General features: G+C 39.5%; 1 protein-coding gene across 5 annotated transcripts in view; it reads right to left on the bottom strand.

Annotated features, from left to right (window-relative positions):
- KALRN (kalirin RhoGEF kinase) overlaps positions 1–16,841 on the bottom strand; it is a 473,348-nt gene that overhangs the window by 191,895 nt on the left and 264,612 nt on the right. For all 5 annotated transcript variants that reach the window (XM_083865423.1, XM_083865425.1, XM_083865420.1 and 2 more), the window contains exon 11: positions 6,456–6,647. In XM_083865423.1, coding sequence (XP_083721549.1) covers positions 6,456–6,647 — 192 coding nt within the window. The remainder of the gene's footprint in view (positions 1–6,455; positions 6,648–16,841) is intronic.

The raw sequence follows: 16,841 nt of genomic DNA, 5'->3' as shown, positions 1-16,841 counted from the left end.
CTTCGATAGCTTTACAGATAAGATAAAAACCACCAAAGTTAACAACAATTTTGCCATTTTGGTCCAGGCCAGAGTCTACCTTCTGGAGTTGGAGGAGGATTTGCTTTTATTTTGCTGCTTCAGTGTAATTGATTGCTCTTATAACTCAGAGTGTACTTCCATATAGCTCACACAAAAATTGATACTTTTTATACCAGCAGAGCCCTCTCCACAGGTACAAATATCAGAACGAGAAGCTGACAGGTGATCTGCCTTCTCCAAGGAATCTGCCACCCAGGCAAGGGACAGCACATGTGTCACTGTATGGGCACCTTTGAAGGTTCACTTCTACCACATTCTCTAATTTCTGCCTGCAAATCCACCTCTGATGGGAATAGGAGAATACTTAAGAACTGAGCACTTGTTAAAAACATCAAACACAACAAAACAGCATTTACTTAGAATCACAGAATCATTAAAGTTGGAAAAGACCTTTAAGATCACTAAGTCTAACCATCCATCTAGCACCACCACCACACAGATTCAGCTCCCAGCAAAAACCATGATCATACTAATAGGAAGGATAAGGTTTGATGTTTCACAGCTGTGCTGTGAGAGGAGGGTAGATACTTTCAGAATTTGATTTTGCAAGCTGTTGTGCATCTATGCCAGCTGTTAATATTATCCCAGTGAAGGACAAAATTTCCAGCTTTTGAACAAGACACGTAGTGCTTCATTCTAACACTGAAAATGCTGGGGTGTGAATTGGCCACTCAGGGAATATTTTATGTTCAGTGAGCTAGTTTGGGTAATTTTAATGTTATATGGGTGGGGGTTTTTTTGGTTTTGTTTTTTTGTTTTGGTTTGTTTTGGTTTGTTTTTTTTTTTTGACATCTGGACATAATATGAGAAAAGGAACAAAAGTGCTGTCCAGGACAGGAGCAGTGTGTAAGACATGTTCAGAGAACAGGACCTTTTCAGAAGTTCCAGAAGTTGCCAGCAAGTGGAGTTGCTAAACTGAATATCCTCTGCATCACAAATCTTTATTTTCTAGTGGGCGATTGCTCTGGAAAGTCAATATTAGCAGTAAAAGTCAAATAACAAATTTTTAAGTTCAGTGACATTAACTTTGATTCCTGTGTCAATTCACAGTGAGTGACAGGATTACAGGGTATATCCCAGAACCTCAGTCATGTTTGCTCCATGATTAACTTGGATACATTCTGTCAACTCTTCTGATGGGAGTCAATAGCAGCTGACCTCAGTGCCATGAGCTTTCTGCTCCCTGCATCCCAGCACCTCTGCCTTCAAGTGAAGAACAAGCCCTGTCAGAATTAGTGATCTACACTGAAATAATCTCCTAATCACAATATTCAACCCAAGCAGAGAAAATTTAATTTCACAGGTCTTGATTATCAAGCAAAATTAAGTTTGCAGTGCCTGCAGTAAAACACTGTTACCGTTCCTGACTGACAGGGCAGACCCAGTCCATTACCTGGCTGAGTAACCCCACTGATGTCTGAGGGGTGACCAAGGTGACCTGCTGACCACAAATAATATAGGTTATAGTACAGGAAGCTGTCTGACCCTTAATGGTCCAGGACTTAGCTCTCACTTTCTCATGGCATTACCAGACAAGATTTTCAGAGTGAAACTTTCCATACTATGTGTCTGCCTAAGGCTGAACTTCAATTTTGAGGCAGAAGGGCCAGAAGGAGAGGACTGGACAAAAAAGGTACTTTGCCTTTGTTAGTTTCATTTCTGTTCAAATGAAATGCTCCAGACCCTCCATGCTTTTAAGCAAGAGTTTGAAATTTTGCAGGGCTTAGCCTTGATGTCAAGAATACACATTATGTCATTCATGTGAAAATTTTCCCAAATTTGGTCACTCAGAAGACCTCTGCCAAGCTCCAGTTTGCACATGTTCATAGTAACCTGATAGGAATCTGGCAGTTCCTTTTTCTCAACATTAAATATTTTCTGAACATATTCATCCCCCATTCTGTGGGCCAGGTAGACATGGCAGGTTCAACATGGAAGTGCCTGCACTGAGCCCCTCATCCTCCTGCTCTTCTGACCCACTAAAGAACAACAAAGCACAAGGCACAAGATCTGAAAACACAATTCTCTGCCTCTCTGTTTTTTTTGGTTTTTTTGTGGACTCAATACAGAACTGGTAATCTGAGGCCCAGTGAGAAATGAGAAACCTAGAGGTGGTAAGACATGGTTTCCATGCTCCAAAGAACTATGAAACAATTGCAGAACTGTCTTATAGTTTAGTTAAGGCCCATATACTATAAGTGGATCTAAACTCAGTGAAGTTCCTCTCATTCTTAAGTTAGCAACTGCATCACCAGCCAACACAAGAAGTAACACAACCTAAATAACCTAAATAATCACTTAACTACCCAAGAGGATTTTAAAAAAAAATAATGATATAGAAGTGGTCACAGTGCTTTTGTGTCTATATTTTAATACTTGGAAATGTAAAATACACTGCAGAATCTTAAGTATAAATCTGCAAGACATTAAAATATTAAGATTCAGTCAATGAATTTCAAGATGTTTTTTGTCTATTTCTTGAGGGTTTTGAGTCTTTAGGGTGTGATTTTATGACATCTGCAGCCTCTTCTCCAGGAAGCTCAAAAAATATTCTCTTTTAAACAAAATCAAATGCCAGCCAAGAATCCTCTATCATCATTTGAGCCTAAAGCCAAAAGTTCACAGAAAAGCATCAACTATCATGAGATTTGTGATAAAAGTGCAAGATCAGACAATCTTGACAATAATTGATTCAGATTTGAAGAAAGAACCTAAATTCAATTACACTTAATCCTGAGAGAAATTATTCAGGTATGAGTCTGTTGAATGCATGTATCCCAGTGATAATAATTTATAACTTTACCCTGCCATACAGATAATTGGATTTGATCCCCACAGTACCAGGTTTCTGCTCGCACCATCAGAAACGCCTTGGTCCAAAAGGGTACAAAAATATTGACGACAAACTAGAAAAGCATAATGAATGCTATAGGACAGTGGGACACACAAAATCTCATTTATAGGCATGGCAATAGGACAGCTACATTACTCAAGAGCTGACACCAACAATCACTTACAGGACTGCTTCAAATTTATGCCTCCATAGTGTTATTACCACACCAAAAAGTCCTTGTTTCAGCCTACTGTATGTATTGTTCAATAAGGTCATTTAAAAAACCCATCAATATTTTTGTTATGCTTAATTGACTGTGTTTTTGATATTCCTTCAACTGTATGAGTCAGTGTTTAGCAGAAGGGATCATCTTTAATGCTTCCACATGAAATAAGCAGTGATTCAAGTCTGCTGTAGTACAAAAAAGCCACTCCGAACTTACATTACACACGGGGATATCTAGATTTAAATGACTCCCTAATTCAACACTACCTATTGTCCTGAAAAAAATACAGGAAGACTGACTACAAAAGGGAACATTTCTTTGACAAGAGAAAAAAAGTAGGAGCAGTTAAAAGTTTCTCAGATGGTGGGAATCTGAGCAGTTGCATGTGGAGATGAAGAGGTGGGCAGTGTACAGGTGAAGCAGTGAGAAGTTCACAGTCAGTGAACTCATCCACACCTGGGAATTACCACATCAGAAATACAATTCACCTGTGCTAGGAAGACCGTTCATTGCAGGAAGATATTTAGAATATTTCCAAAAAAGAGAAAGTGTCAGTAAGACTAATTCTTTCTACTTAATTTCCCATTTTACCCGTTGTGTCTCAATAGTTTAATACAACATGAAATAATGAGAATTTGTGAAGCTTAGATGAAAAATTATGTAGGCCATAGTTTCTCGTATCAGGGCCAAAAAAATATGAAGGGAACTTTTTTCCATTTCCAAGGACATAAGAGAAAGAGCTGTTCATAGTTTAAGTAATAGTTTTAAGAACTACAAAGTATGAAATTAATAATGATGGGTATTATTAAGTAAGTGATAATGTCTTCCAGAATAATGCAAAATATGTCAGGTGTTAAACAGGTTAACATGGCAACCAAAGTGCTTTCTCCTCACTCCAAGACACTCCCAGGTGATGGGTTTGGATGTCATGGCAAGTCCAGCCTCAGGCCCAGCATGGCAGGTAGGAGGGCAAGGGAGGCCTGAGTGAGCACCAGGACTGGATGGCTCCTGCTAAACACCATAAATGGACCTCAGATCTCCCACTATTTTACTGCTGCTGCAGCAATAGGACTCTTCACCATGACATCTGCTGTGATTTAAATTGATCTGTTATTATTTAAATATACCTCTTTTATTGTTCATATTGAAGAATGACAATTACATTTATTACCTTGCTATTTTACAATACACAAGAAGGGCCAAGCAAGGCCAAGCAATGACTCATTTCTACCTAAGCTAATCTATTTATAGCATATAAAAACAAATAGAGATACAAGCAGGTGCTAAGGCTCTCCTGTTGTAACACTTTCCCCTTTGCACCAATTCCCCCCTGCCCTGCAGTCTTTTATTATTTCACTGTCTGTGGGGATTCCCACAGCTGGCAGACAAACACTAAAACCCCAGCAACTTCCTCACTTAATAGTTATGGCAAAACCCCCCCAAGATACTGAGTTGTGTGGGTTTCACCAGTGCAGAAACAAGTCACTGAAGGAGCCAGGTGGTGGCACACAGTGAACACCACTGAACCTACAGAAAAATCAGTGTTCGGCCCCTACAGGAGTGAATTAACACAGGGGTAACTAAATTAAATCTTCCCCTCACAGAGCTCCTGGGCATCCTCAGACTTTGGGGAACTCTTGAAGACTGAACAACTTTATCAACCCAGCCCAATGCTGTCATTAGTTATGATGGACATGGATTCCTGTCCACCCTGACTTTGTTGTTGTCCCAGCAATGCTACAGCTCCCCTGACTTGTCCCTCTGGAAAGGGAGTCACAGAATCATAGAATAGTTTGAGTTAGAAGGGACCTTTATAGGAGAGAGGCAGTCAGAGTCTGTCCACTCTGGATCTCCTTAAAAATGACATGAATTAATTACTGAACTTTCCAAAAAGACATCACAGAACCAATCTGTCTCATGGGAAAACATTAATGAGGCAAAGACTTAGCATTTACTCTTAACATCTAGAGAACAGCATTGATGCTATCACAGAAGATTGGTTTTTAAAATAAATTTTAAAAAATGTGAATTTTTTATACAACTGCATTTTTATTCACCTATACAGAGCTCATTAAAACCAGGTGTGTAGAGCAGGCAAAGTATAATGCACTGCAATCCCTGTCCCTTCACATAGGGAGGCTTCATTTCCCAAAGCCAAATTAGGCTACACAATACCAGTAACTATCTTTTTTTTTTTTACTAGTCATCACCTGCATAAGTGAATCAAGGTTAATCACAGATGAAACTGTTATGAAATAATTTTTACTGAGGAAATAACCAATTAAGTTTCCCCAGTGGCAAACCAGCATAGCTTCAAGTGTTTGAGCAACTCTGGGAACAACAGCATTATCCACAAGCTGAAAATTAACTAAATTGTAGTATATTGCACAAGCAGGATGTAAAAGGAAAATCTTCATGTACCAACAGCTATAATGTAGGTGCTGTGAACTCCATCATATAAATAAATGTATGCATGTACCTTCTGCTTCAGGGGCTCCCCAACACACTGAAGCCTGATATATGCAACTTGTTTGTAATGTGTAAATCAACAAGCACAGGCAAAGCTTTCAGCTTCTCAGAGTATCTTCCTGATCAAGTGTGCTTTTGCAAACGCATGCTGCAGAGCATGAAAACAACCATCCTGACTAATTCCATCTCTCCCAGCAGAAATGCTATCTTTAAAAGTCACTCACCACTGAATGGCCTTTGGACTGCAGAAAATGTGAAGTATGCTTTAATTACATCCCCAGTGGCCTCACATTTGATGTCCTGTCCACTGTATCTCCTCTGGCAAGTCAGTCTTATCTCTGGATATTTTTCAATTACACTAAACAGCATTTATTCAGGCCCTCACTGATTCACTGTATCAGTATGTGGCTGTTTTTCCTTTAACAATTGTTTGGAAAAGTCAAGTCTGCCTCATTAAGCAATGTAAGACTTCTAGTAACACATAATGATATTGGATACATTAATTAACAGTACATTTAAATGGAATCCTCAGAGGATCATGCTGCTGGCATGTTTATACTTGAAGTGTAAATATCAACTCACTTTCTTGCAAGAGAATTCTTGCTTTCTAACAATACGTCTAGTTGTGATTAAGCACCACTCGATATATTTTAGTGTACTGTAACATTCATATGTTTAATTCACATTTTATTTTCTCTTTACAACAGCTACTCATATGCATGAAATGAACTGAATAATATGAGCCCTGTGTGGTGAAAACACCTTTTCTCTGTGATCTGAGTTTTCAGAGACAGCTTCTTGCAGCACTCTACAATAAACAGCAAAATTCCCTCATGCACATCTTACCTCTTTGGTGTGAGTATGGAAGGAGACTGACATGTCCAAGAGAAGTTTCCTCTGTTCCACCCTCCGGACAAAGTCCTGAATCCGAACTTCCAGATGCCGGGCTGCTTTATAGATCTCTTCAGGGTCACATTCCCCAGTCTGAGCCAACTGCTCTGCAGCCTCCAAGAGCTTGTCTGCATTGGTGTATGTATTCTACCAGCAAACAAAGCAAGAAACACAGTATGAGTAATACAACTGTGGCAAGTAAACCCGTGAAAGAGGCTCTTTATCCTTAAGGCATGAAAGCAAGTGATTACCAGAGTTTTAAAACAATAGCAATATTTCCTAGTGGCATTGCCATCTGTGAAAGGAGAATGTATAAAGCCACGTAGACTAACCCCCGAGTACACATGAAATAATTTCTTATTTGAAACACACCACCCCAACTCAATCCTGCCAGGCACAGCAATAGGACTTCCCACTTGTTTATTTCCAAGTTCCCTGCAATTGCTCAAAGATAATGCAATGAAGCAAGTGGGACTCACCAGCTCAGAAGGCTACAGTGCCCCACCATGACACTTGGCCACCAGCTCACTGCAATGACCTCCCAACTGCTCTCACATTACAGCATGGAATCATGTCAGCCAGAGATGTCTCAGCCCCAAGAAATATTTGCCTTTCACTGGCTTTTGTGAGATGGACCATGTCTTCAAGCTCCTTCTATGTTTTTTTTCCTCTTGTCTACTGTTCTGAATCATATTTCTATACGGAGTGAGTCCATGTGATTTGCTTGCAGCTACCAGTATGTAATGCTCATTTCCGATTTGCCCAGGGCACGTATCTACCCTGCATTACACAAGAATTTGAACACTGCCCTGTCCTGAACAGATTTACCCACAGCCATGGCAGTTGTGATACGAGGTGTATGACTCCTACTTTACAGAGAGGGAACTGAAGAACCCAGAAGCAAATGAATGAACCCAAGATGTGACAGACTGTCAAGTTAGAGAGGGGAACTCCATCTGACTTACCTCAGGTTTCAAGCTACCTGCCCATCTTTCCTCTCATTTTCACATCTCTGGAAAACACCACTCAACTAATACACCAGAGAGTCTCATGAATAACAGGAGAAATGGAAAGTGAGTGCAGTCATATTCTCCAGAACCATGGAGCTATACTCTATTCAGCTATGCTTAACAAACTAAACAGAGCCAGCCCTTGCTGTCATATAAAAGCTTTCTTCCCTCAAGATGAGGCCAAGAGCTCTTTGGTATTCAACACTTAACAAAAATAAGGGGAGACAAAGATATCAGCTTAAGGGTGTGTCCATTACTGATCTTCGGATTGGCTTGAGACTGCTCTCACTGGGAATTTTAACCTCTGTTTCAATAGTAGAATTATGGCACCTTCCTTGTCAAAATCCTCCTCACTTTAAAAATGCATTAACTTGATGTATATAGACAAAATAGCTTTGAACACTGTGGACACACACATACTTCTGAGCATTGACACAAACAATGTCAAAAATAAAAAGCCATGAATCAAGCCATGTTGTTCCTACTTAGATAATATCCTGCTGCAGTCAACAGTTGTTGTTAGAGAAAATGTTCAATACAGAGATGGAGCACTGACTTCCAAGTGTTTAATGGGGGAAAATATTTCCAGTTATAAAAAGCAAAAAGAAAACATCTCATTCACTGTTCATTTTCCCAGTTTCTGAGGGCTGACAATAAATATCCGGTATTTGCATTTCTCCTTTTGGACTGTGAAGAACATATTTGAGGCAGTTTTGTTACCAATAGTAAATTTTTATTCCCTCACTTGCAGGCTACTGCTATAATGGTTAGACTGTTAACAGCACCAAATTTTTACGTTTTAATAATCATTTTTTGGGAACCTCTTTAGTTGAGAGTTTGTAAAAAAAATTTCCATATAATGTGATCTGAATTAGGGTCCAGTTTCACTTAAGAGTATCCTTTCTGAATGATCCTCTTCCAATAGTATTTGGAGCAGATGCCAAAGCTAGCACAATTTTTCAAAGTCTAGTCCACTGCAGGGTTTTTCACACATTACCACTGCAACAGCTCACACACCAGTCCAGCTCCCTGAGCAGAAGATTGTTCCTGCTTTTAGATGTATTATTTAGAGTACTTGTAAATGCTTTCTCTCTCCTTGTGGCACAGATTTGGGACACAAACCAGTTTTGTTGAAATACAGTATGGACACAGATTTCCTGCATTTGTCCCTAACACATTTAGGTCCTTCTCTGCTGAAAGCCATTACAGTTTACTGACACCAACACGTGCTATGTTGAATTACCTGTGGATGAGAAGAGTTCACTGATACAATGACCAGATGTAAATACACTGGTGAAAAGGGTGTAGGCTGGACCCTAGACTTTGGGGGAGAAAAAAATGCAGACTGGCCTCAACAGAGGCTCTGGCCTCACTGCACAGACAATAAAAGATGTAGCAGCCCCTTTGCATTGCACAAGGTTCTCCAAAGGCAAAGGGGATTTTCTGTAGGGAAGCTGACTGAGTGTGGAAGGAGCTACACTCTTTTCCCTGGGCTGTGACAGGCACTGTCAGCATACAGGGATGCTTCTCTGAAGAATGCATGTCTAATTTTGGATGTGTTTGCATAAATGTGTGATGCACAAAAGGGTTGAACACAGTGCATTTTGATTATGGAGAATTTTTCTTCACCTCCTTTTCTGTCTTTGTCCACTGAGGTCACAGGTAAGTGTCTGGATTTTAAAAACAGGTGCAATTTACGATAGGAAAAACAACCAATGGTTATATTCCTGACATTCTAGAAGGAGGGCTTGCTGCTGAAAGATTTCCAGCTCCCTGTTGCAGATTTAAGAGATTTAGATACATTTCAGATAAGCAGCCACACTTGGGAGTTACCCACCCTTGCCTTGAACTCTTGAGCTTGATATGCTTCTCAAAGGACTGTTCTCTCTTGACCGCTATCAAGATGTACACACAGCACAGGCCAAATAAGCCAGAGGTTACTTATTTGCTGAAGGCTTGCACTACTTCTCTTCTGTTTGTTTGCTTAAAGTGCTCATAAACCACACCAGATGTTGTTACACATATCAAATATTTTCATGTACATCTATTTCTCTACAAGCGTTGAACCCAAGCACTGTTGAACCTGAGAGCTTCATCCTAGTTGGTGCTATAATGCTGCACTGCCTCCCTGCTCCCTACATTTTCATCCTGAACTTGCTCTCTTGTTAGTAAGCTCTTTGGGGTATTTGTTTGAAGCATTTTACACTTTTTTGGTGTGACATAACCCTGGATCAGGCAGGGTGAGAATACAAGAGAGAATTAAGTTCTACAATGAAGAAAAGCATGAACTGCCTCCTTGTCCCACCATCCCCAGCCAGATGAAGTTAGCTCAGATTCCCAGCCCTCCTGAGATCTGGCAGGAGCATGGGATCTGGCACATCTTCAGACTGGCATTACAATTCAAAATTTTGGAAGAAGGTAAGATCTAATGCAACTGCGAAAGCATATTTTTGCTACTAGAAGGACAATCATGGCTGTCTCCTTTTTGCCCACTGCAGACCCATGAAAGTTTTCTGTAGTATCCTGAAGAAGGTGACACCAAAAATGACTAATCCCTACAGAAGGGAGATCCCATGAAGAATCTCTCCTTTTCATCTGTGGAAATTAGTTCCTCACAAACAATAATTGCAAAAGTTATCCAGAAAAAATAATCCATGAGTTATGAAATTATATACATATTCTTCCTGAAATTTTAGGGTTGTGTGGCATTTTTCCTTAATATTTTATTAACCCATGAGAGAACTGTCATGTGAAAACCTGGAAATTCTCAGTGAACTGCCAAGTGGCATTCCACAGTTCTGCACCATTTCATGCACAAAACCAAATTCCACCTCATATCTCTTAATAATCTTTGTAGACCAAACTTTGCATGCTGACCTATTTCAATCATGAAATCTTCAAACACAAGGAGATCTCTCTCTCTCTATATATATACATATCTCTCTATATATGTCTATAGTTATGTGTGTATATATATATATACATATATATCTATATCTATATATATATATAGATATGTATCTTTGTGGTCTACCTCACATTTTTAAGGTACCAATCAATTTAGTGCAGCGTTTTGGTTTTGACCTATGTGCTTTTACAGAAAATTATTCCAAGTAGGTTTTTTTCTACTGCTAGGAACTACACATGTAGCTAGTTTATTGCTGCATGTTTCTGGGCTGATTACATTGAAAATAGCTGAGTCTAGTGGTAGTCCAGGGCAGAGTTCATGGCCTTAATCTGGACAATTTTTTTCTAGAACAATCTGTCCCTGCACACTATTTTACAGCTGTTTATTTTATTTGAGGGATTCTCATGGTAACTGTCTCCAAGTACTCCAATGTGTTGTAAGCCATTCCCATCAGCCAGAGAAAGATGTTTGTTGCAAACACCAGGAGAAACATGGCGGGGGGGGGGGAACAGGGTAGGTGATCGGATCCATGATCACATTAAACACAAACTACAGACTCTAGACTTCACTTCCAAGCAGATGTTGAGATAAGGGGAACGAGATAGCACTAGTCTGTATTGACCAAGTTCCGGGGCTATGCAAGGCAGTTCTAGACAAAGGATCCTTGTATTGATCCAGAGAGCTTTGTCACCTGGGTTTTACCATGAAAAAGGCATGGAAGAGATGGAATCTCTTGAGGCCAGGAAGTACCAACTCGAGAGAGAAAGAGGACTAGCTTAGATCTGATATTCTTGACTAAAGATGAGTGATGTGAATCCCTTATTATGCCTGCAGGCTGAAGTTTAGGAGACTTATTAGGCTTTCTGTGATGTGATATCTCCTTTATGTTCTTTAGAGCTGTGACTCGACTGTTCAGTACCAGAGATGAAATGTCTGTATCAACACTCCTGCTGTGAAGTTGGGATGACGAAACGAAGTTCAAAGCCTCATCCACCTCTTACTGAAAACAGTAAAAAGGATTTTACTGACTTCAGGAAGAACTGGGTCAGCCTTCTAACCATCTCCCCAAGATCACAGGAGAGAAAAAATGGCAAAGGGCTAAAAATAGAACTCTGCAGGACTGGTACCTGCTCTGTGCATAGACAGCAAGTAGAATTCCTACCGAAAGAAAGCAGCACAATTCACATGGGCAAAACTATAATTATGGAGTTGATTCTGCAGTTCTTGTCAAGCCTTATAAACTATTGTTATCCCTAATTATGAAGCTCAGCAAGTGCTATCAGATTCTTTGCTCAAGCTACTTCATTAAAATTAGCTCCAGTATTTGTTGAGGTTAAGTGATCTCACAGTCAGGCCTTTGTGGAGAATGATATCTTTAGTAACTTGATATTCTGAAGTTAAAATAAGTGACCACAATGAAACATTTCTTTGATAAATAAATCTGGGGTTTAAGAAAGCATCCATCTTTGTCAAAATTCCTCCCCCTTAAGAGGGGCAAAGGCTAAGTGCATATGATGATCTAATACAAGTTGTGATTTTATTCCGTTTGAATTGCATATAATCAAATCAAGACTTATATTCTTACTTGTGCTCTGTGGCTCTAATTCAAAACAGACTTACCAGGAATTACAGTTACAGAAATTACAGGCAGAACTTCTCTCTGAGGTCATGCAGCCACTCGTTCTGTCAGTACAAGATTGTTCCCCACTATAGACTAGAATGGAAACTTCTTCACCCCTCTTTAAAAAATATCCAGACTAATGAAATTTCCATCAGCACCTTCTTTTTCAGACTGTTTTTCCCTTAAATATGGCAATTCATCTCAGTTTTTCTTGTCATAATTTCACTCCAGTTTTCCTTGCACTGATACCACATAGATACTGACTACTTTGCACCTCTAGTAATTCCATTATTTCAGTGAATTGTATAAAATATTATGTATAATGTACTGTATATAGTATGTTTTAAATATAAGCATATGGCATTTTTCAGTATTAATTAGGTAGAAAATATTCCTAGGAATGACAAGGTGGATACAACCATTGTGAAGAACCAGGTACCTTTCCACGTATTGTTACTTTAGTTTATGATTTTCCCTCAGGGTTGGCATACAAACCAAGATGAATTTATTATTTGAATTTAAAAGAGTGACATTTACACATTACATCAGCTTCTGAAATGCCAGATAAATTGATTAAAAGCTACTTTAGACCTTCAAACTAATAAATAAGCAAGATTAAAATTAATAGCTGGAAATACATTAGCTAAAAGAATTCCTCTTTGTGCTATTTCATATTGAGTGCTTACTTTAGATTAAAAGAAAATGTTGGCTGTGGTGTATTTCATCCCATCAATTGCTCATCTCAATCAGGAGTGCACTCATACATCAAGTAGAAAACACTTCCATTTACCACAATCATGCTAATTAACTCCAGTGTGATCATAACCATTACTCAATGAAATGCCAGTGAAATATATAGTGAAACAATGTTTTAAATTACATCACACACATCTCATCTAATATTAACTAGTGTGTAAAGACATATAGATGCACATCTATGTGTACATAGGACAAGTACACAAAGAACAAAAGCTTGCTTGGCAAAGATCTCCACTTCTGACCACCTTCAATGTCATCCTGACACCAAGAGAGGTGGACAGCTGGGAAAGCAAATTACACGTAGGCTCATTTTGTGCTTACAAGAATATTTCAATTTTTTTTTTTCTGCTACTTCACTGCTCCCCTGGTAAAAGCATATCTAAACAGAATATTAAAATGAGATTAAATACTCCTGCTTCAATATTTTATAGTCTTTATAAGGATATGTAAGAATTAGAGAAGATAGCTGAAATTGATGATTATTGGCTAGATTTTATTCTAGTATTTTATCCTGGGTAACATACATGAAAATGGCTTTGCCCCTTCACTTTGTGAACATCCTTGTACAGGAACAGGAACGTGAAAAGTGAGCAGCAGTAAGGAAAGAAGGATAATGAAGACAACAAAATAGTAATTCTTGTGCCAAACGTGAAACCAAACTCACACTGCCAGGTGTTCTGCAGCACAGTGAATGTACCACTAAAACAGAATTAACACTGCCCAATTTCACAATTGAGTAACTTGCAGAGTGTACAACTGAGAGCTGCTCAAGTGACTGGATGGTAACTGAGCCTTTGAAATTCAGCACAAATGAGGAAAGCATTTTCTTTTGTGGAAATGACAAGGGAGCACAAGAAGGAAAACTGTCAGGAGTGAAATGCAGCTCCTTTTGAAAGCTTCTTAAATGATTAATATCATCAAAAAACCCAGGTGGTTCACAGCAAAGCTCCACAACTTCTTTATGATAGGGGCAAAAGGGAAGGCAGGTGGAGAAATAAACATGGAGCAGCTCCAAGGTGAGCAGCAATCCAGGGGGGCATGGTATTGTTTTCTGTCCCAAAAGCTCAGATCACATCTTTCCTGAACTGTACAGACATGAGTGCAATCAGGACAGCTTTATAAAGTCTGGTTGGTCTCTGTAATGGAAATAACTCCAGGCATTCTGGGTTTAATATCATGCTCACAGTTTGGAGATTTCAAAGACACAACAACAACAGTATTAAAAGGCTTTGGACTGTCAGCAGCACTGGGAAAAGCCAGTACCAAGTACAACTAGAATCATAGTTACCTTGAAAACAAAAGCAGATATAAACTTGTGAGAATGTGAATTCTGTGCCTATATTTTTATAAATCCTACTTTAAATGAGATAGCAAAGCATTTCCTCTCCATTTCCCCCACAGCCACTACCCTGACTCAGCTATGCTCTTATTTCCATTACTGTGAAGGTAGGTTATAACACGTTTCCTGAAGCCCATTTGGAGTGGAATGGGACTGTTCATAGAATGAGACAATGTTTAACTGAAGAAAATATGGCAAAACTTTGACCCACATTCTCCTGCTCTTTCCTCTTAAGAATTCCTACACAGCTGAATATTGACACCCCTGGTCTGGAGCACAACACAAGGCTGCATATACATCACAGGATAATCATTCTTTCTGTCTGGTAATATATGACAAAAACACAACACAGGCTGCTGCAAAAAGGTAACTGTATCACTAATGCATCATAGGACCTGCAGATTTGCAGTGAATTCTTTTTTTGCCATAAGTGAAAGGCCATCTCTGACAAGCAAACTGATTGTCGGCAGAAAAAATACAGAGGAAGATACACCACATCCTTTTAGCACGGTCAGTGCACTGCTGCTACCTGAGGAAGGATGCAGAGATTTAATTAAATTTTTGCTGCTTCTCCTTTGAAATACAGGTTTCCTCCCTGATATGCTGCATTGCATCAGCTCCCGTGCACCAGCCCAGGTGGGAGTAGTGCAGGAGATGCTCTCAGTGAGGGCATCACATCTTGCGGTGCTGTGTCTCAGAACAGTTTATATTCCCTTGAGATTGAGAGGGAAGCAGGGAGCCCCTTGGTGTTCTCCTGGGTCCCTCTAATTTTCCTTGTTAAATTTAACTTGTAGGAAAGAATCACTTAAAAATGGTTCACTTAAAAAAAAAATCTCTTTCCTTCCAGGATAAACCTCACACTTCAATACATTGCCTGCCAGAAACAAACACACAATTAGAATAAAACACCAACACTTCCATTCTGGTCACAATTTGGGTATTTCCATTTGCCAAAAGGAGGTTTCTCAACATACTCTGTGAACAGGAACAGTAATACACTAACACACCACCTTCTCACCACTCAGATAACATCCATCCCCATTTCCCTGCTCTCTGGACCTCAGATGATTGCATGGAATGCTCCTCTGCCATCTACAATAATAAAACAGTCTCCCCCAGCTTCAATTAAAGCTGAAGTAACATTTTACTTCACCTCCTTGTTCTAGCTGAGCATCTCTAGGAGCAGGTCAGAAAGATGGTCTCTTTGGATTCAGAATCTCTTCACTGTCAATATTAATTCACCTCTCTGTCATGGTTTACACACTGGAATTTGTTTCAAATGAGCAGAAACCATTCTCCTCATCTCATTAGATTTATAAACCAATTTTTCATCACTGTTACTTCCCTGACATGTGAACTGTCTGTGTCACTTACCCATCAAATTAGTTCTTCAGATGTGCCACCTAAGCAGGATGGACTAAAGGCTTTTGTCTTCTCTAAAACTTCCAAAGATTAAAATATCCTCTAACACCTAGGAAGATGTATTGTACACTTATATAGAGGAAAAATGGAAGGAGGTTTCACTACCCTGGAAGCAAAAAATCATTTTATTTATTTTATACCAGACTTATACTTAAGAAAAGTTCCAGACAGGAACTAACATTTTTCATGTTGGCCAGAAAGCATTCATATGGGGTGCATTTTAAAAATGTGTTCAACTGTGTGAATGAAATTCAATTCAGCTTATCCATAAGCAAAACAAAGATTTAGAAAGATATCATGGTTTTATTTCTGGCTCTTATTAGGGGGCCACACATGATCTGAGATAAATATATCTTAATAATGACTTACAGTGAGAGATCTGGTACAGAGGCGTTCCCACCAGAAATTTTCATGCTATAAAACATACTGATTTTTGGCAAGTAGTAGATCTCCATGAATATTGCAGGCATATGAGATACTGCCTCTATAGTCAACATCTGCCATATTTTTTACTATTAAAAAATCCTGACAGCTTTCTAGTATTCTTTATTTAGTGTTTCTAGTATTCTTTATTTAGTGTTGCTGAGTCCTTCCTTCTCCCTATCCAACCCCTTTCAAAAATCCCAAATCATCCCCCAAAGGATAAGACTGGCCATGACATGAGACAAAAGCAAAGATCAGAGAAATTCTCTTTGAGTTGTCTTTTGATCTCTCTCTGCCTGCTGTCCCTGTGCCAAACCCCACCCTGGAGGCATGTCCAGCAGGTCCAAACAGCAAGTCCCACTCCTCCCAGCATTCTCATCCCAAAATAATCTCCTTTTCTCACATCCTGATGTTAGCACACAAATCGGATTTTGCTCTGTGCTCTGAAATACCTTTTTTTTTCTTGTCCCACATTTACATGCACCTTTAAAAAAAAACTAAATATGCAATGGTTAAATGACCTAGTGACCCAATTCCCCATCCCGAGGGGGAGCACACTCAGGAGAGATGACTGGCATGTCAGCGTGGCTGCACAGCCCTTGCCATACTGTGGGGCTGCTCCTCTCCCGTTTGGTTTTCAGTGCATGACAGAGCAGTGAAGCCTGAGCAGTGCCCATCACTCAGTGTGCACTGAGGCTGTGCTGTGGCACAGATAAAACTGTGATTCCTTTGGGAAGGGGCCTGGAAATGGGAGGAGCAGCTCTCCACCTCGAGTCAGAAAAGGCTATTTTTTTCCAAGGGACAAATGGTGTGAATGCACTCCTGACTGGGTAGTATTTATCTGACTGGGTATTTATTT

Source organism: Zosterops lateralis (genome assembly GCF_965231275.1).
Source record: "Zosterops lateralis genome assembly, chromosome: 7".
Lineage (NCBI taxonomy): Eukaryota > Metazoa > Chordata > Aves > Passeriformes > Zosteropidae > Zosterops > Zosterops lateralis.
Note: the sequence above shows the minus strand (reverse complement) of the source record. Positions and strands in the feature narration are given on the sequence as shown.